Raw genomic sequence first — 20,961 nt, forward strand, 5'->3', positions numbered from 1 at the left:
AGGGTGACTAAAAACTAAGACGTCCCTGGATTAGGTTGGTTGGTAATAATAAAATTGTGAAACGAGTGCGTAATTAAGGAAAATGGTTATGCACTTGGCACTAATGTGAGTCATATAGTCACATTTTGTCATTTTTAAGCAGCTGTTCTGTATTTTACCTAAAGAAATGACAATGTGTGCCTCTATTTACAGTTGGCAGGGATCAGATTGGGCAAAAATAGGGACACCTGGGACATTTCTTCTATAAAACTGGGACAGATCTCTGGTTTTGGTTAAATCTGCTGGCTCAAAACTGGGACTGCCCCAGGTAAATAGGGACATCTGGTCACCCTGATATAGCTTGATTCCTTGTTTTTTAAAAAGCATTCAAAAAGTGACACAATTGGCATATTGGATATAATGTATTAGTGTTTTTTTTGTTTTTGTTTTTTCCTTAATGTAGAGCATACATTTTATTATTTTATATGAGTGCATTTTAATTTATTTATCAGGAACAAAGATACAAACATCAGTAACGCATGGGTGATTTATTATTTGATTAAAAACAGATACAACTTTTTGGTAAAAATATAAAACGTGACACAAGCTACACATGCTGTTATTATAGGTGAAATGTGTCTCACTGTATGAGACAAAACACTAAAATAAAACTTAAATATTAAGCTATACAAACTAGTTACAAATCGGTTCCCACTGCAACATGCAAATGGAAATAGTTCTGGAGAAAATTTCACCAGACGCCCCTCATATCCAAAGCAGCCTGCGTGTAGACAACGTTAGGCTCATTGGAGATTAAGTCAGTTTAGCCCATTAGTGACTGTGGTTTATCCCCTTTAACAGCAGCGTGGTTGAAAATGCAAAAAGTCCAAAGTGACTCTTAAAACCACAGACACTGAAAGTGAACCAGTTAGGTGCAGTGCAGACCAAGACTGGACCAGGACTAAACCAGGATTAGGCCAGGATTGAACCAGGACTAGACCAGGATTTGACCAGGATGAACCGGTTTTGACCAGAACTACAGGGGTCCTTCTGGTCTTTTCTCCAGGTTGTACTCCTGAGTCCTCTTCACCTTCCAGCCCAGCAGCATGAGAAGCACGATGCCCATGATCTTATAGCCCACCTGCAGACCCAAGTACCTGCAAAGACACAAGGATTTACAAATACTGTTTTCTGGACAATATGGGCCTACTGTAATGTAAAAGCTTTTAGATCTAAACTTTTGAATCCAAACCGTGTTCTTATTCATTTTAAGCAATCCTCCATCAGTTACAAATTACCTAAATCAAGGGTTACCGGCACCAGGTCGTGGGTTGTTTGGTACCGGGCCGTGAAAGCACGAACCCCTCCTTCCATACGCCCTTGTGCCACATAGACCGCACCTCCTCCAGTGCGCCGCGCAGGCCACATCTCTAAACCAGGAACTAAAACCAGAACTATACCAGAACTGAAACCAAAACTAAACCAGAACAAAAAAACAGAACTAAAACCAGGACTAAATCAGAATTAAAACCAGGACTAAACCAGGATTAAACTAGGTCTAAACCGGGACTAAACTAGGTCTTAACCAGGTCTAAAACCAGGACTAACACCAGGACTAAAACCAGGAATAAACCAGGTCTAAACCAGGTCTAAACCAAGTTGAAAATCAGTTCTAAAGCAGGACTAAAACCAGGACAAAACCATGTCTAAACCAGGTCTAAAACCAGGACTAAAACAGGACTAAAAACCAAGTCTAAAACCAGGACTACACCATGTCTAAACCAGGTCTAAACCAGGTCTAAACCAAGTCTAAACCAGGTCTAAACCAGGACTAAACCAGGTCTAAACCTGGTCTAAAACCAAGAATAAACTAGGACTAAAACCGGACAAAAACAGGATTTAACCAGTACTAAACCATGCCGCACACTACTCCTCCTCACGCCGCGCACACTTCTTCTTATATACGCCCCCCTCCCCGGGTCCACGTGGACAGAAAACCGGTCTATGGCGCAAAAAAGGTCATCAAACCAACTTGGCCAGACGGTTTATTTAATATTTGACGGACTAAATAAAACAATGATTTAGCTAAATAAGCTGTAGATGTAGCTTCATATAACCTCTTCCTGGTGCGACATTGGAGACCTGACCCAGTTTTTAGGGAATCACTGGAGTAGATTTTTACATTACTTGAATATTGATGATAACTGGACCACATTCAAACCTCCTCTGAATACTTGAGTCATTGTAGTGGGTTTAGCGTGACATCATTCATATCATAGACTTGCTTTCATGAATTGACTTGAAAGGAAATAGGAGTGGTAATTTGAACAAGAAGATCACGCAAAAATGTTGTTGAATACCTGTTTCTTAAAATATCATTGTCGTAGTATCCACAGCTGAATTTCCTTCCACACATCCGCCTCCACCAAATACAAGATGTGTCGATGGCCGTCCCAAACAGAGCTGGGGCAGGAAGCCAAGCTAAAAACAAGACAAACACCAGCAGAGGGCAGCGTTACTAAATGAAAAATTTACATAAAAGTCTATTTCTGTAATGAGCTAAGATAGAAAATATTAGGTTTGGGTGAAGATTTGCACCAGAATATGAAATTACAGCTGCAGAATTGAAGCCGAAGAAAAAAGCAATTTTCTTAATGCATAAAAGTTATTATTTACCTAACACTCTCATTAGCAGAAACTGTATTCCTATGGCAAATGATTTTTCTTCAGAGGGAACCGTTCTGAAATGATAAATACTGTTGTTATGCCATAGAAAAGAGAAAGACTAGTCATTTTGTAGTTACGTAAGTGTACTTCTGTCTTACCTGAGCACCATCATGTACATGGGGTTGTGGGTGAAGCAGGCGATGAGAGCAGCCACAGAAATGACCAGGATGACGGGGATGAGGAGGTGAGGGCAGCTGTTTGCACAAGAGGTGGGATAGGCGTATCCCTGAGCACCTGGGATACACCTGCAATTTGTATACATCTGTGGAGACGAGAAGGAATACAATATACTTTATTCACTGGTAAGTTATACAGACATTATGGAAATAGTGAGTTTTTCAAGGCATGCAAAGTCAAGTATTCACTCCACAGTCGCGTTCATTGGTGGTAGCGAAGTGCTTTTGTCTATAGCCGTCCTAGGACTAAGCTGCCTATTCAATATGTAATCACACCAACAAGGGCCCAAATGGAGTATGGAAAGCCAATAGTGCCACAAAAACAAATTAAGTTGCATTCAAGGGCCAGGATTCTCTTGTAAAAGCATTCACAGTTAAATAAAGGTTTTAAAGGCTCACCTGGATTTTGTGTGTGTTGTTGGGAACTTTGGTGAAGTTGGTGCAGCCGGCGTGACAAGGGGAGATGTACTCTACACCATCGGACCCACACACGGGGTGGAAGGCACTGGTGGGACATGAGCAGTTGGAGTAACACCTGGGCATCGACCTAAAGAGGGAGTTCATTTACAATGTCAAACAAAAGAGTATTTGTTCAAATATTTGATCATTATAAAACTGTTGTCTTCACTCACCCATCCTGACGCGTGTTGACCTCAGACACTTTCTGTGTGGGACAGCCCATGAAGAAGAGCGGGACGCAGACGAGTGTGGACAGGACCAGCATGAACACAGAGAAACGAGGGATGGTTTTTAGAGAGAGATTGGTCTTTTTCATGATCACTCCTCCAATCAGCATCCCCACAGCAACAGAAGGCAGATTCACAGCACCTGGGAAGAAAAACAAGGATATAAAACTCCATAACTCCATAAATATTAGATCTTAGAAAGTTTACTTTTCTTTTACTTGATGAAAGCCACCATAAACTGGGACAAAACTACAAACATATACATACATATTATATAAACCATATTATATTGTGGGACAAACATAGGTTCTTTTACTTTTTTAACCAAACCAGGACTAAACTGGGTCTGAACCAGAATGCTATCCGCAAAAGCAGGTAACTGAGTAAAATAAGCCAGGACTAAACTGAGACTTCACCTGGAAGATCGAGAATCAAGAGGTACCACTAATACATTCTTTTGATCGTAATTAAGTTCAAAATCTATATTCACATATATTCACTACATGTAGGGAAATTACTGCTTCCTAATGCACTTTACACAATTCAACAATAACATACAATAAAAAAAACACCAACCCAATCATTTCCTTATCTCTTTTCACTCATAAAAGCAGAGGCTGTATAGTATATAATTAAAATCCTATATTCAGAGGTAAACATACCTACTAGCAGGCTGCTAGAGACCGTTGAGGCGCCATACTGACGCTCCAGGAACTTGTTGAGGAAAGTGGCGAGTCCTGCGATCACCGAGGAGAAACAGCACTGAGCCAGAACCAGGAGGAGGAAGAGAGGACTGAGAAGGAGGCGCACGAACATCCGCGGAAACACTGAGCCAAAAGACGAGAGGATTTAAAGTCAAGAAGCTTAGGCCTAATAGTCATTTAATTTTCACATTTTTTAAACATTGGATATAATTGTCTTCTTTTTAAGTATCTTAAATAATTAAAGTGTGCCAATATCTGGACTAACTCAACATTAAAACTTGATATGTGAAATTTTTTTAGAATAATAGCCTATTCTACAATTCATATGTTTATTCCTTAGAGGCTGTGAAAAGTTAAAACCTGTTAGAGCAAATAAAGGTGCTTATAGTCAGTTTCAATACTTTTAGTTACCATAATTCCCTGTTTTTTTACTTACTTTTGAGAAATTCCAGTAAAGACACATCTGGTTTCTTCAGATCACTGCTTACGTCATTTTCAGGTTCAACCACCTAACAAAAACAAAAAGAAATACTTAAAAAAAGTTTAAAACAACACAAAATCAGGTCTAGACTAAAGATTAAACCAGGACTGATCCAGATACCAGACTATAATCAAGCCTTTACTTTCTTGTTGTATCTGCACTTGCCCAATTCAAAGCCTGTCTTCAGACCCTACATGTTCCCTCCTGCTCAGTTATTCCTCGGGTGATTGGATTTGTCAAACAGAAATTCTTTTTACTCTCTCTTTTCTGAAGTCTTTTTATGTAGCATTCATCACGACATGGTGACATTTGACTGAACTAAAAAGCTCAAAGCAATAACTGCACCAAGCAGCCCATGCTATCAAAACAGGAGCTGTCAAAAACATAATTGGGATTTTCAGCGTCTGACTCCAAAGGCTTTCATGAATTTTACAAGGCAGTTACAAAAGACCAGGAGATTTCACTATTAAAATGACACAGCAACATGCAAAGCTATAATGTTCAAACCATTACAGGATTAAATAAACAGGAAATTGCAAAACCTTTTGCAACAAAACATTTGCACTTGCTTGTAAGGGCTTATACTGACATGGTCATATTCTGTTTGAATTTAACATGATTTTGGGCATTCATCTAACACTGTCATCTGAATCCTCTTCATGTCCTCTTTCACTACATACATTAAAACCACTTGGTTCTTGGACTGTTTGCTTTACATTTATTTATTACTTTTATTATATTCTATATAATAATATAATATATATCTATTATATTTATTACTGATTAGAGAAGGAAAATGCATATACACACACTGCAAGAGCTGTGTTTTCTATTTTTGATAGTGTTGTAGAATACACTGAAGTAGACAGAAAGTTGTAAGAAGAGGCATGAGGTTGGAGTTCTAACGCAGGTTTATTTACCATCAGAAGGCAACCCATGAAGCCTCAGTATGGTTGTAGGGAGACTGATGACAAAGATAAAGATAACAAGGAATAAGCTGGCAGTGAGTGCCCTTGGTAGAACACAGCAGTGCATTCTGAATACCATCAATAAAAAACCTGCACTCTGTATTCACTCAAAAAGTATTCTGTATTTGTGTTTTTGGCACTTGGTTACTTTCCAACACTTAGATTGAAGTCAATAGTGCCTCAAGTTTCAAATAAGGTGATAAGCAATAGAGCTTCAACTAGTATTGCCTTTTCTGGCTTACAAAGCATTTTACTTTTTTTCTTTTAAAGGAAGCCAAGCATTCACTTCTGCTTGTGGCCAGTAGAGGTCAGTATAGCTCGATAAATATAGACAATCGTCAGTATCTTGAACTAGAGGTAATTGGTCAGGACTTCGTAGCTGGAGCCTGTTGTGCCTGTGTTTCATATATCTGAAATGTGTATCTTATTAAAACAAACACTAAAACTGCTGAGGACCCTGAGTAGCACGAGAAGAAGCTCTAATCTCAGGAGCATTTATGCATTTAAAAAACATGGTCGTACATTTTGCACTGGAGGCATTCTGCGAGGAAAGAAGAAGTAGGGCAGAGAGGTGAGGAAGAGGCAGCCCGAGGTGATGAGGAGGCCCATCCACCAGGCCCCGACCCAACGCGGATCAGATGGATTCAGCTCAAGCTCGGCCTCTGAACAGGAGCAGAGAGAGGAGGAGGCAGGGAGTGGGTTAGATATCACACAACAGGGGGCGGGGGGATGAGACAGAGAAGGTAAATAAAGTGTTACCTAAGTCAGATCTGTTGATGTCCACGTAGATACGAAGCATAACAGAACCCAGCAGGAAACCAAAGGCAGGGCCGAACACGGAGATGGCAAACAGGATGGCTGGGAAAGAATGGACAATGTGTTTAGGAATATAGACATGTGATAGTACTGTGGACATTTTATGGTACACAATTATTTGAATTTTTTGTGTGTGAAAATAGTAAGAGCACGACTAATAATTTGAAAGATCAGGTTCTATTACTTAAACAAAAACTAACTAAACTAATAATTATGTAACGTAATTATGATAACTAAATCAGTTACTTGCAAAAAGCTACAAATAAAATGCTTACTGGTACTAATACTGTACTAATACTAACACTAATACTATGTAATATTTGCACAGCTTATATTGCAGTTACAAAAGCAAAAAAATATATATAAAAGCTACTAAAATGACATACAAGCCATCAAATTAAAACAAATTCCACTATTTGTGCAACCAAAATGTACACACTGTATGTATATTTTTGCTACACCTCTTCGTAATACAGAAATATTTCTAGTATCTCCACAGAGCATGTTGTGACCATTCACCTATATAGAGAGGAGAGTTCCCGGGGCGAGCGAAGTCGTCGATGTAGGAGATGCCAAACGGCTGAATGGGCACCGACCCGACCCCGAACAGCAGCTGAGCGATGCCCATGAGCAGCCACAGGGTGCTGCTCTCGGCCAATCGCTTCGTATCGTCGCGACCACATGACTCGGGCTGGGTGGAGTTACTGTGCAGATTACAGATGTCATGGCGGTCTGAAGAACAGAAAGTTATATTGAGTTTAAAAAATAAGCGCAAGAGCTGGACACATCAAATGAATTATGAGTTCTGGTAATAGACTTGAGATCTTAAAAGTAAAAGTATTGTTTTCTTTCCCACTTACCACTTTATGCTGTCAATTAATGTGTCATATGTGTCATAATATAAATAGTCTAATACAATAGAAATTTTAGACACTACAATACACTGTAAAATGTTTTATAATGTGGAAGAAACTACCACCAAAATATGACTGTATCTTTAAAATGCAAATTGGTTCATTTAGAAGTCTGCTAAGGAAGGAGATGTGGTAATTTCAGGGTTTAATTTCCTGAAGGATGTCTGACCCACTGGAGGAGGCACAGGACGAGGTCTAAGAGCAAAATAAAAGTGACAGGAGAGAGAAAAATATTTGAAATGAAAAGCCCTGGAGGTGATTCTCATTTTGGAGCTGGAGTCAGGGAGATAATAATCCTGTTAAGTAGAGTTCATTTTGGGAGCACAGACAGTTTTAATAAGGCATTTCCTAGTCTTCACATTAGAATTTTTTTAGCTTTCCAAGTATCATCTTCTTCCACACATTACTAATGCAAGTGCTTAGATAAAGACTGAGGAGGTAGGGCCAAAGACTGAACTAAGCCCTTGAAATAAGTTGAAAGAAGTCTAAAGAAGTGTTTCAAATCTATGGTACATGACCAGGACCAAACAATGATTTACATATCTGTCCGTTAACCAAAACTTAACCAGAACTCAACTAAAAAAGTAATTAAACCAGCACCCAACCAGAACCAAACTAGAGCTAATAAGAATAAAACCAGCTGACTATTTACTGGGACTAGATTTGAGAATCATTCTACATTTGCATTGTTAAACCACACATTTTTTTCTCCAAACACCAGCTCCAAACTTGAATCCAAAGCACAGATATTTTTGAGGCTAAAGCTGTGTGCTATGGAGAGCGACTGAGGAGGTGGTGAGCTTTGGTTCATAAATATTTCAGGCTGATTTGTTCATGTGGGACGGGTCACACTGTCACTGTGGTGCCAGAGGGTTCAGCACAGCCCTGTGAGAAGTCTGTGCTCTGTGTGCAACATCAGCCAATCACAGGAGTTTAATCCAGAACTCTAGTCTACTCATTATTCTCAAGAAATGATCATACATTGCAAAAGATCATGTATAAATGCTATATGATAAGGCTGTATTCATTCCAAAGTAGCTCTGGTATCGACATGTATATACAAGTTATCATTCCTACAGGTTTGAACTATAAAAATGTCAGGATGGGTAAGATGTTTCTGAGTCATCCTCTGTTGGCCCACCACTGCTGGCCCATTTTTGGCCCAAACGTTTGATAGAACTTCTACTTCTAACGTAACCTAAAAACTGCTAGGTGTGATACTTTCAGAGCGCCTCACTTCAGAGAAATATATTTAAGCCAGTCCCTTACCAGAGCTGCATCAGAATTGAATAAGCTTCTGGATGAGTGTTGAAACGTATTCACTTTAAAACTAGTGACAGAATTCAGTCTTATTTTGCTATGGACCCCATGTGGAGAGCTAAAGGATTACAGAGACAGAGAAAAAGTTCGCTCTGTATATAGTAGTCCAAAGTCAGTCAGTTTCCATGTTTTTTTAAATCAATACTCACTGTGCAGCACTGAGTCGTATTCGTATGGGTCGGACAAAAAGTGAGGTAGAGTGAGGATGAGGGCGCTCACTGACATCAACAGCCCTCCCACTCCAATGTAACGCGGTCTGTGAACTCTGTGGCCAAAGTAACTCACAAACACGATCAGCACCGTGTTGCTCACCTGAAGACGAAACACACACACAAGACAACATACTTACATTAAAGGTCGTAAATATTAGGCAATAATTAACTCTGGTGAGCTTTAAGACATGTTATAATGTTGTTACATCATCAAAAACATACTTGGAGTTGTGTTTCATTTCATTTACACATTTTTGAGTAATCCTGCATTATTAGTCTGTCTGTAGCTCCAAACCTTAACAAGTTAACATCTACATTTTACCTTTAGTTCAGTAGAAACAGGAAATTCCAGGGCTTAAATTATCCAAATTATTCTAGCAGAAGTGTATGGACTTTTAAAAAACATGAAACACTTCCTGTATTACCACATGACATCATGAGTGTTTTCTGTTTGAGAAAGCCTAAATATGTAGGGTTTGTGTGTTAAACATGTGTTTTATTTAAATAAAACACAATTCAAGTTATATTTTTGATGAGAAAGCATTTAAAAATAGATTTAAAAAAAATAGTGTAATATGGACCCTTTAAGGTTTGCATAGAAGACAAGTGGACAAATGTATTCAAATAAACAATATGTCAATATGCAACAGTGTTAAATTTACTTAATTAAACTGTTGTAAACTGTTGTTAAATTATTAGCTGGGTAATAGTGAAGCTAGAAAAAAAATTAAAAAAAAAAATAAAAATATATATAATATATATATATATATATATATATATATATATATATATATATATATATACTTTTTGTTTTCAGATTTCAAAAGCTGTGAAATAGACAAATCTGGAGTTGTAACTTGATTCTCCCGATGACGTCTGAACTGACAGAGAAAAGATACTGAACAAAGTGTCAGCACAATGATTTCATTCGCAGTTATCGACCTGTGACCGAGCTCAGAGCCAAACCCTGAGTCATTCTGATCTTACACAGAGGCTCATGCAGCTGAATAAAGTACAGTATACACAGCTCACTTAGGGTTGGTTCAGCTCTATTGACCTGGTCTACACCTGGTTTATATAAAGTTGAGTCGGTAAAAAGTTAAAGGTGCATTATGTCAAATTTCTACTGGAGAGTTTGCTTCATTGGAGATGTTAATGCCTTCTCTAGTCTTAAAACCCATTTTTACTCTCTGGCTTTTAACACCACGTGAGTTGTGTGGTTCTCTGTGTCTTTCATTTATTTTATTTATTTTTTATGTATTTTATTGGTTTTATTTATTGCTGTTCTATGATTTTGCTCTTATTTTATTTTACTGGTTTTATTATTTTAAGACGAGTATGATTCAAACTGAGCGTTTATTTTATCATTTTTATTATTGTTGTTATTATTATGTATTTGTGCTAGTGCTGTCATGCGATTAAAAAAATTGAGAGATTAATTAATTATGATCTGTAATTAATTAATCTAATTAATCTCATTTTAATCTCACCTAAAAATGGCTGAGAAAAGCCTTCAATTTGAGGTATTTTCATTTAAATTCATTATTACATTATTGTGGCAGATCAAAAGACTGATATAGAACAAAAAAAGTGACTTTATAAAGTAATTTATTGTTTAACAAATCTCTCCAAATTGGCTGTTGAGCCCAAGTCTCCATGAATAAGAAACTGTTTGCTGTAAAGTAGCAAAGACGAGGAAATCTGAACATAATAACTTTTGTCTACTTAAAGACAATAAAAAGTCCAGTCTTTCCTTAACTATATTAAAAATATTATTGATAGAGAAATGCTTTATATATGACATCACTGGTTTTAGTCCTTGTTTTAGTCCTGGTTTAGACCTGCTTTAGTCCTACTTTAGTCCTAGTTTAGTCCTGGAATGGATTAATCCTGGTTTTACTCCTGGTGTTAGTTCTGGTTTGGTCCTGGTTTAGTCCTGGTTTAGACCTGGTTTTAGTTCTGGTTTAGTCCTGGTTTAGTCCTGGTTTTAGTTCTGGTTTTAGTTCTGGTTTAGTCCTGGTTTAGACCTGGTTTTAGTTCTAGTTTTAGTTCTGGTTTAGTCCTGGACTGGATTAGTCCTGGTTTTAGTCTTGGTGTTAGTTCTGGTTTAGAGGCGCACAGGAGGAAGCTCGGTTTACGCCGCGTATACGCGAGAAAACACGATCCACACGCGGCTCACGGGAGCACGTCGGTGTCCGCGCAGTGTCTACGGGAGGAAACGTGGTCCGCGCGTTCTCAGGTTAATGACCATGATGAAGGTGTTTGTGTTTGTGTGTGTGTGTGTTTGTGTGTGTGTTTGTGTTTGTGTTTGTGTTTGTGTGTGTGTTTGCGTGTGTGTCCCCTCATGTGGCAGGTCACTATAGGACAGTAGTGCAGACATCATGAGCCTATGCACGTTGTTTTCACCAGTGACATTTAAGTTGTAGGCGATATTATATTAGTTATTTTCTTTTATATTTCACGTCGGGAGAATAATTTCCAAGACACGAATGTGTTTTTACCTGTGCACTGCTGCCTCTGTTCTACTGGCTCTACGACCTCGTCCATTGTGCCTGACGCCGCCAACTTTAACATGACGTTCACATCGCTCTTACTGCGCGCGTTTTGTGTGGGTTTCCGGCAATGAGTGGAATTACCGAAAAAAAAAAAATGTATAAATGTGGTTTTTGTGTGTGTGTGTGTTATTGTCCTAACAACACATAAAAACAGGTTTTATAATAAAGCAACTCGCATACAGAAACAGTAAAGTTAGAGATTAAAAATGAGATTAACGCAATTAAAAAACATAACGCGCTAAATATGACTGTAATTAATTAATCGCAATTAACGCGATAATTTGACACCCCTAATTTGTGCAGCACTTTGGAAACTGTTTGTTTGTGAAATGTGCAATAGAAATAAAGTGAATTGGATTGTCTGGAATGCACTACAGTACGGCATTAAACTTAACTTTCTACATTTTTTTCAGACCTGACCTGTAACTTGGTCAGATGGCGTCTCCTGTTTGAGATTAGTAAAATGTCATAATGTGGAATAAGTTACATGGTGACCTTTAAATGCACAAAATTACTTGATTGATTTTCGGCGTGCAGAGGTAAGGTGAAATAGCCCAGTAATTTTCCTCATTAAACAATCCTGTGTTTAATCAGCGGTAAACTTTTCCAAAATACACACAGTCCTCTTGTATGTGAGGAAGTGCTGCCTGTTCCCCAGTTCCTCTGTTGTCATCGGTAACCTTGAAATAAAGCTATCTCTATCTTGGGATGTGTTTATGTTGGCTCCTGGCAGGAGGAAAATGACCAGTTGAGACCAAGTTTATGGACCTGATTCAAAGTTGATTTGATTATAATTCATCTTAACAATGATAATGGCTTTAATGTATTTACCACAGGGCAATGCCACATCTGCCCTGTGGCAGACTAAACAAAACAAGGCAGCAATCTGCGTCAATGACCTTTCTGACCACTACCAATCACTCATGCTCATGATTCACATAGCAATTTGACTGAAGTGTCTTGCCCAGGGACATAATTGCAGATTGAAGTAACTAGACTTAAATATTGTGTCCTGATTTAACCCTAATTTTGTCCTGATTTAGTCCTGGTTCAGTTCTGGTTCAGTCCTGGTTTATTCCTGGTTCAGTACTGGTTTAGTCCTGGTTTAGTCCTGGTTTAGTCCTGGTTTAGTCCTGGTCTAGTCCCTTACCTCATGCAGGGAGGAGATGGTCCCAGAGGAGTAGCTGCTGAGGCCAAAGCGGCGCTCGATGGTGGTGATGGTGCTCTTGAAGTAGGAGCTGTAGAGGAGCTGAGAGAGCTGCAGGAGGCCATGGCACAGCACAAACAGCTGGAATAAAACACCACATTTCATTACAATTTTCAATTTATTTTTGTAGCGCTCAAAATTATAACAACAGTTAACTCGCAAATTGAACACAATGAGTTTTACATTTAGAGATGCATTTTTATTATTCATGTTATATATTTGATCCTCTCCATGAATGATGTACCACTACAATAGGACATTACAACAGGAATTAGTAGTAGCTTTCTAATTATGTTCAATTTCTTGTGGGGAGATTTTTGCCTTTTTTATGTAATAAAGTTAAATTTGAGCTGTAGAGGGTAGAATAAATAACTTTAATGGCTAATCATTGGTTTATTCTGCTGTTTATTTGTTGCAGCTTGGGCCTTTTAATGATGTTGTTTAAAAATTGTTTACTGAAATGATCTTTGTGTCAGTGGAATAATGGAATAATAATAAAGTGGTTTATTATAGTTTATCATGATATTTCTCTGGAGCTTCTAAATGTGTTTTCGTGAGTTTTTAAAAGGTTTGAGTGCATTCATGACCACATGTTTATAGGAATTTCAAAAAGTCATAGAGTTGAAAAACATGCAGGGTCTTGCCATTCAAATGTACAAATTTGCTACTGAATTTATGTAACCCAAAGGTGATTTGAGTCAGTGTTACTTCTTTCATTCGGACTGAGCTGTGACAAGAAACTGAAAGGCAAACATATTTGGCTTTTGAAGCTTTTGAGCTTAATCAACATCAATCACACGCAGTGAAAAGGGATCTGACGTTATATAAATTGAAGAGTTGAAAGGCTGGACTCGACAGACTGCGGTGAGGTCTGTACGTGCTCCGCGAGGCATTCACAGACACTAGGAGAAGACAGCGCTGGCTTTAGTTCCCTGAGCCTGTGAATGCATGAGTGACGCTGAAGATACTGCTCAGATTAGGATGGATTTAACTGAGAAAACAAAGGCGAATCCAGCTCCGAGTCTGTGCTTCTGCAGGTCGACCCGGGCTCTCTGTGCTCAGAACAGTTAATGCTCCGTTAAACCCGGCTTTGTGCTTCACTAAAACTCACACAATAGTCCTTTACACTTGTTAATATTTAATCAGGAGTCTGTATCCAGAAAGAGTCCAGATCACACGCAGTCTTTGTCTGTGATCAAAAAGCAAATAGCTCCATCAGTTTATTTCACAAGTTTACATAACCAGGCTAAGGTCAACTTCAAACGGACCAATCAGAGCAGAGCGACCTGTACTGGGCCAGGAAGCACATATAAGGTTTATTAAATATTTTTGGAGACATTGTTTAATCTCTGTGGTGGTCCGTTCTCTTGGAGTAAAGCGGTGTCAGATAGTTAGATTATTAGATTAATAAAGGGCCGATATTACGCTATTTTCTGACCTGTTATAATGTTGTTTCCTCATCAAAAACACACATGGAGTTGTGTTTTGTTTCATTCATTCACGTTTACCGCACTAATCTGGCATATTGGCTTTTTAAACTCCATACACCTTCACTAAAATCATTTGGATGAACGCCTCAGGATTCCCCCGGAGGAGCTGGAGGAAGTGTCCGGGGTGGAAGGAGTCTGGGAGTCCCTGCTTAGACTGCTGCCCCTGAGACCCGGCCCCAGATAAGCAGAAGAAAATGGATGGGTGGATGAGTTCAGCCCTGAAATTGTCCATCTTTACTGAACTAAAGATCAAATGTAGCTGTTAACTTGAACACTACCACTACATGACATCACAAGGTGGAGTAGAGCATTTAGGGCTTTAGAGATGTAGACAGACTAATAACAAAAGGTGTGTGAATCAAACAACTTCAGGTAAAATGAGGTAACATTATAACATGTCTTAAATTATTCCATTTTATGTAATATAGGACTTTTACATTGACTTTTATTTCTTTTTATAACAGATCACAGGGTGGGAGTTATGTAAAAATATTCAAATGATTGTTTTAGGTATATGCAAAATTAGAATAGTGAGTTTATTGTCTATTATTAAAACTATTAGATATGACCTCAAGACTCAAACATCTTGTATACAGGGCTACATTTAGTGTCCAAATAGGCAACTTATGTATGACTTTTATTGCTGCTTCAATTACTGTTTTTCATTGTTTGAAACTTGAGTAATTCAGAGAGACACTCGCTCAGTCAACAATAAAATATCCTCATTAATGTAAATAATGGTCAAATCCACCTTTATGATTTACGAATAACGTCAATTGATTTGGGTCGCAAAGGTTTGTGACTTTTAAAATATGGGTCCCCAGAAAAAAGGTTTGGGAAACACTGGTCTAGTCTGTCAGAGTAAAAAGTGATATTTCTGCACTTTTATCAAAATGGAAGAACAAATTTACCAGATTTTTATTTTTGTCAAAGTTATCCACTCCCACATCAGATGCCCTTCTTTTCGCAACCAGCCTCATGTACTAAACTAAAAATCCAATTAGATTTCAGATGATTTCTGTACGTCCAACCATCTTTAACTTAACAGCTAGAGTCCTTCAAGTTGTTATATAAACATGTCTACGTTACATGTCTTATTACACACATGGGATGCTAATATCAACTTAAACCAAGGGAACACACAATAAACCCTGAGGTGGGACCAAGTCGTTGCATAAACCAGACCACCTACCATTAGCGAGGAGAGCAGGGTCTAGCGCCACGTTCCGCTCTGAGGCCTGATTTATTGTTTCTGTTGAGTTTAAAGATTATTTATAGCCCGGTGTTTGTGGGTGATTGTCACTGTACACTCTCCTGCTGTGAGCGCAGAATCAGGGGAAGTTTAGAGCACAAATTCAGACCTTCAGATGTGTGCGAGGAGAGCTGTGACAAGGCACATCCAGACTTGCCATTTTTGTGTTGCCATTTAAAAGGCCCCTACTGCTGATCTACAGTATTTTCTAATGTTGTTTCCTCATCACAAACAGACCTGGAGTTGTGTTTTATTTCTTTTTAACACACAAACTCTGCATATTTAGGCTGGGTTCTTCTCTCAAACAGAAAACACTCTATTCCACCTTGTGATGCCATGTGCTCCACTGTGTTTTTAAACTTTATACACCTTCAGTAAAATCATTTGGATCATTTCAACTGTGGAATTGCCCATGTCTACTGAACTAGGGATGTAACAATAACCAAAATATCATGATATCGTATCGTCAAAAGTCTCACAATAATATCGTGGGCTGTCACAATATATTGAATCACAAGTTTCTTTGCTTAAATAAATGGTTTTATAGAAGCAACACCTTATGAACATCAGAAACTACATATCCCATGATTCATTTCAGTGCAGACAACATGAAGAGATATGTTTTTTTACTTGAATTCTTGGGATTATGATGGAATTAATTCACACCAAAATCTTGTCAAGGTATTTTAAAAGCAAAAAAGTGTTCTATCTACAATTATATCAGCCTCTTCAAAATATCACAATAAATATCATACCGTGAGATGCATATCGTGATAATATCATACCGAGAGATTTGGATATTGTTACATCCCTACACTGAACTAAAGATAAAACGTAACTGTTAACTTGAAAACTACAACTTCATGACATCTCAAGGTGGTGAAATTATTTTGAGCTTTGGCGTTGCAAGACTAATAATGCTGGATTACCCAAACACATGTGAATGAAACAAAACACAACTCCAGAGCCCTGACCACTCGCACCTTGAGGAGTTTAAAGGGACAGTACATCCTTCTCGGCGCTGTTTGAGAATGCCCCGGATCAGGACTCAGAGCGCTCAGACTTAATTTATTTCTGAAGTCATAACTAGGATGAACGTTCTCTTATAACTTGGATCAGTCGTGTTGTAATGCGGTTACATCTCCTGTTCTTTTTTTGCCTGTGTATTATTGAGTTGTATTGTGTGTCTATTATATGTCTGACACTGCTGCACAACAATTTCCCTCTGGGACAATAATAAAGTTGAAAGCTGAAAGGTGAAAGGTATGTTTTTGATGATGTAACCACATTCTCACATGGCTTAAAGCTCAAGACAAGACAAGAGTAAATTTTGTGGGTTTTTTTTTTTTTTTTTTTGCACACTTTTAACACAAAAATTGTCTTCTTCCAAGTGATTGTGCTGATAATTGGAGGAAGACCTGTCAAATAAATATAAATAACTGAGCAAACGTAACTCTGGTAAAAACTATTTTAAAGTAACTGAGACAAACTGCCACAAATGTCACAAACAAAGCTCATTGTATTGGCTGTGCACACTCACGGTGGTGTCATGATCAGGAGATTGAACCCAGAGATAAACAGTGTACAGACGTCAGCCCCATATCAGCTCAGTTTTTCTCGACCATAGTGCGGTCTTACGCAGCTCAGAAAGATTTAGTATGAATGCAAGTGACTCAAAACAAACCAGCAAGATTTGTGTGTTGCTGCTCAATTAAAATTCACAGAGAACAGATTTATTCCACTCCGTCATGGGTCAATTTAAATCACTGAGTACAAGTTACACTGGGCACCTTGTTATACAACACGCTGACCTTAAAAACACTTGCTTTTATATTTAATCAAATAGTGCGTATGTGCACAAGTATAGCACTAAAACTGTTAGTAATGGGAACTTAACTACATCTTACCTCAGGACTAACTTTATGAAGAAAAGCGTTCTGTATCGATATTCACTACTGAAATAAGGCATCTTAAAAACAAACAACTATTTAAAAAGAATCTCAAGTGTCACGTGCTTAATGAAGATGAAACGGACTGTAAATGTGTTTTTGAATCATGAACTTGAACTCAAATGTGATTTTTGCTATGAAATATCAATTTAATGTATATGTATTTGTGCTGATGAAATGGAAATTTTACACTGCACTGCCTTCAGCCAATGAGGTCCATATAAATAAACAAATAAAAAAATAAACCACTGCAGTGCGTCAAACTGGTCTCTGGGTTCCACTGACCAGCGACCCATGTGAACTAAAAAGTCTAATGCAGTTTTAACAACAATAAAATCAAGGATAAAAATGAGCCGTAATCCAATGATAAACATAAAGCTAAACAAGGAAAAACATATTTAAAAGTCCTATATTACGCTAACTTGACTCTTGTGAGCTTTAAGCCGTGTTAGAATGTTGTTACCTCAGAAAAAAGCGTAATATTGGCCCTTTAACAACAAACTCATTAGTCATTTACAATTTATCTCCTGATTTAGTATTGCTATGGCAACTTGGCAACCTTTCCTCCTCTCTCTTTTTTATTGGCCAGTTAATCATTCTGTTTAAGAACAATCTCAATCTTTTCATAAGTAATAGTTCTAATAAAAAATGTGAGAGCGTTAACCAAACATGGACTCCACATTTGGATAATTTTATGATGCAACAGTTGAAGTAGTAAAAACATGTCCCGAACAGTGTGTACAGCTGCCAGGGAAAATGAATTATGGGATGTGTCCAAGAAAGACAAATGTTGACCCAAGTTTAGGTGGAAGATTGTAATCAAGATAGGAACCTAAGTCTAAGACTTTGGCAAATGAATCCTCACTGATACTCCAAGTGTAATCCCACTTTAACCATCGCTGAGTCCTGATGTTGTTCTGGTTTTAGAAACGGGTTATAGGCAGCTCTTCTTTGAAGGTATTGGTTTAGCCCATAGTTTACTATTGGTTTAGTTTACTATTGGTTTAGATTTGATGAATTACTCAGTATCCTGAAATTCATTTGGAATTATCCCAATTCTGACACCAAATGAAATTGAAAAAACTACTTTGCTAAGATTAATTCTAGTCTTCTTGACCTATAATGTCTGGTACGTCCATCATAAAGATTGGAATGTGAATTTGGAAATGTTACAAATATTAAGGTTATGAAATGTAATAATTTGTTAACATTAAAATATTTGGAAGAAGATTTTATTTTTTGAAAACTGTTCAACCATCCATCAAAATGATGAAACAAACTATGAAGCATAGATGTTCCTCCCAGCAGCCGTATGTGTCTTCTTCATACATGATGAAGAGGAGTCCTGCCCTCTTCGCTCTGTATAAACAGTGTACAGTGAGACGAGGTGCGCTCCTGCTGCGTGGGATAGGGCAGATTTTTCCTCCTCCTCTATGCTCCTATTTAGAAACTAAAGTTCAAACAAGACAGACCCACCACAGTCTGTGTCCTTTTACTAATGTAAAGTTACTCATCACCAATCATGCTAAGAAAATATATACTAAACAAACAGCCTTATCAGTGGACAGATGTGTTTTAAAGTTACATTTAATTATTGACAGTAAATTGCAAGATGGTTTCGCATTACTAGTAAAGTTCTCTCTGTTTTATCACTATTGAGTGCACAGTGATATGAAATATAAAGTAAACATTCAGTTTTCTCACTGGGGATTTGATGGGGACAGGAGTAAGTAGGTTACCTATTGAGGTGTGTACTTGCGTTCTACATTTTCTTACTCTTACATTTTTTTCACACTTCTGTTGTGCAGATAGGCTCTGCTCATGCTTAAAGCTTTTAAGATGTTGTTATTATAACTACAGCATGCACAATTTCTTGTTTGTCTGTGTTAATCTTACTGGGAATTTAAATAAAAAGTTATAATGCAATGCACTAATCGTCAGCTTTATAAACAGACATTTGTCGTTAATTTTCATTTGTCTCCCGTTCTTATCAGTTGTACTGGAGTCATTTATAGACCTAACATAATAAATCTACTGGAGCTACATAATTATGAGACAAATGATTACATTAATCTTCTATTGTAGGGCCATGATTAACAGACAACTCCACAGAGGGTTTGTTTGGAGAATCTAAGAATTTTAGCTCCAGGCAACAATAATTCACATTTGCACTATGCCTATACTTACTTATGCAATGTCCTCGAGATAAAAGCTCTCTTGTTTTTTCCAAACGTAAATGTTAAAAGGATAAGACGTAAACATTTAACAAAAGATTAAAAACAGACCAAAGCAGCCACAATAATTATTATTCACCACAACTGAAAACAACATCCAGGTAAATGAGCAGGACTAAAATGCAGCTCAGCCCATAAGATTTACCATTCAAAAAAATGATATTAATATTATTCTCCTGCTCTTACCTTGATGCTGCAGCCCAGTGTCCGCGGCTTCTTCACCTCTTTCAGTGACTGTACGTCCATTACGCCGCGTCTCGTCAGTGCGCGCACACAGCTCGTATGGATCACTTGTGGAGAGTTTTTGGCCTGCCTCCCTGTAGCTGCTCTGCTTTTGTATCCGTGTCAGTGCTGATGTAAGAAGTGCATTCAGCCCACGGCTCCCCCACTCCACGCGTAAAGTGTTTTGAAAGTTGTGAATGGTTATTTCAGAGAAGAACAGTGCGTCCTGCTGATGGACTGCGTCACTCACCTGCGCCGGCGTGCACAAACCTGTTATAAACGACAATGCAGCAGTGAAAAAAAATAAATATGACCTGCTAAACAATTAGTCATGTTGTGCCGTGGTAGAAATGAGAGCTCAGACTGTTCAGAGGGTAAATGCTTCATTAGTCCCGGTATGCGGCCCCGGACTGGCCCTGCCCGGAGCTAGAGTGAGCAGAGAAGATAATGACCGCTAATGAGTGCGCAGAGACGTGCTTTTTATAACTTTGTGCTCTTTTTGCGTCACAACAATTTACTCCAGGTAAAAGTAAGAGGCAGGCAAGATGAGGCAATTAAAGAGCGTGGAAAAACACAGAACAATGTTGACAGTATTCCGATATTTAGGCTATTTATAGTTCAGTTAGGGCTGTAATTAAGAGAGAGTGAACCATAGTATAGTAGTCCTTTAAGGCTAATAAATGAATGTGGCAAAGCTCTCATTTCCATGACAAGCAAGGCCCATAATGTCTTTAATTGCCTAATTGCAGTCTCTGCTACTAAATATCTTAATTTTAGGATAATTAACTTGTATTACACTAGAAGTTCACATATTGTTAAATTTATGTTTATATGTGCCTGTAGCAGATATTATATTCTAAAACTTTTGCAGTTCAGCCTGATTTTCTACACACTGTACAAGCATTGTCCTTAATGTGATCAAATAATAAACTGTGCACACTGAATACTGAAATTGTGAGTATCTTTTTAAAATTGCACTATGTTGTCTTCCCCCATTATCATCTCCACTGACCAAATACCTCCTCTTGTTGCTTGGTGCCCTTGTTTGCAGCAGACTGGGTTATTGCCA

At 38.0% G+C, this 20,961-nt stretch overlaps 1 protein-coding gene across 1 annotated transcript; it reads right to left on the reverse strand.

The window, feature by feature from the left end:
* Nucleotides 1–512: 512 nt before the first annotated feature.
* slco2a1 (solute carrier organic anion transporter family, member 2A1) lies at nt 513–20,235 on the reverse strand. The gene is made up of 14 exons (XM_055165125.1): nt 19,857–20,235; nt 12,689–12,826; nt 8,921–9,083; nt 7,057–7,269; nt 6,481–6,579; nt 6,244–6,383; nt 4,709–4,781; nt 4,231–4,395; nt 3,515–3,710; nt 3,282–3,429; nt 2,805–2,968; nt 2,656–2,720; nt 2,340–2,460; nt 513–1,136 (listed from the first exon to the last, which is right to left on the reverse strand). Exons 1-14 carry the CDS (start codon nt 19,914–19,916, stop codon nt 1,016–1,018), a joined length of 1,866 nt encoding a protein of 621 aa, XP_055021100.1. The 5' UTR covers nt 19,917–20,235; the 3' UTR covers nt 513–1,015.
* Nucleotides 20,236–20,961: the final 726 nt, after the last annotated feature.

Source organism: Boleophthalmus pectinirostris, unplaced genomic scaffold, assembly GCF_026225935.1.
Source record: "Boleophthalmus pectinirostris isolate CB_2022bp ecotype Guang Dong unplaced genomic scaffold, ASM2622593v1 HiC_scaffold_7, whole genome shotgun sequence".
In the NCBI taxonomy this organism is placed as follows: domain Eukaryota; kingdom Metazoa; phylum Chordata; class Actinopteri; order Gobiiformes; family Gobiidae; genus Boleophthalmus; species Boleophthalmus pectinirostris.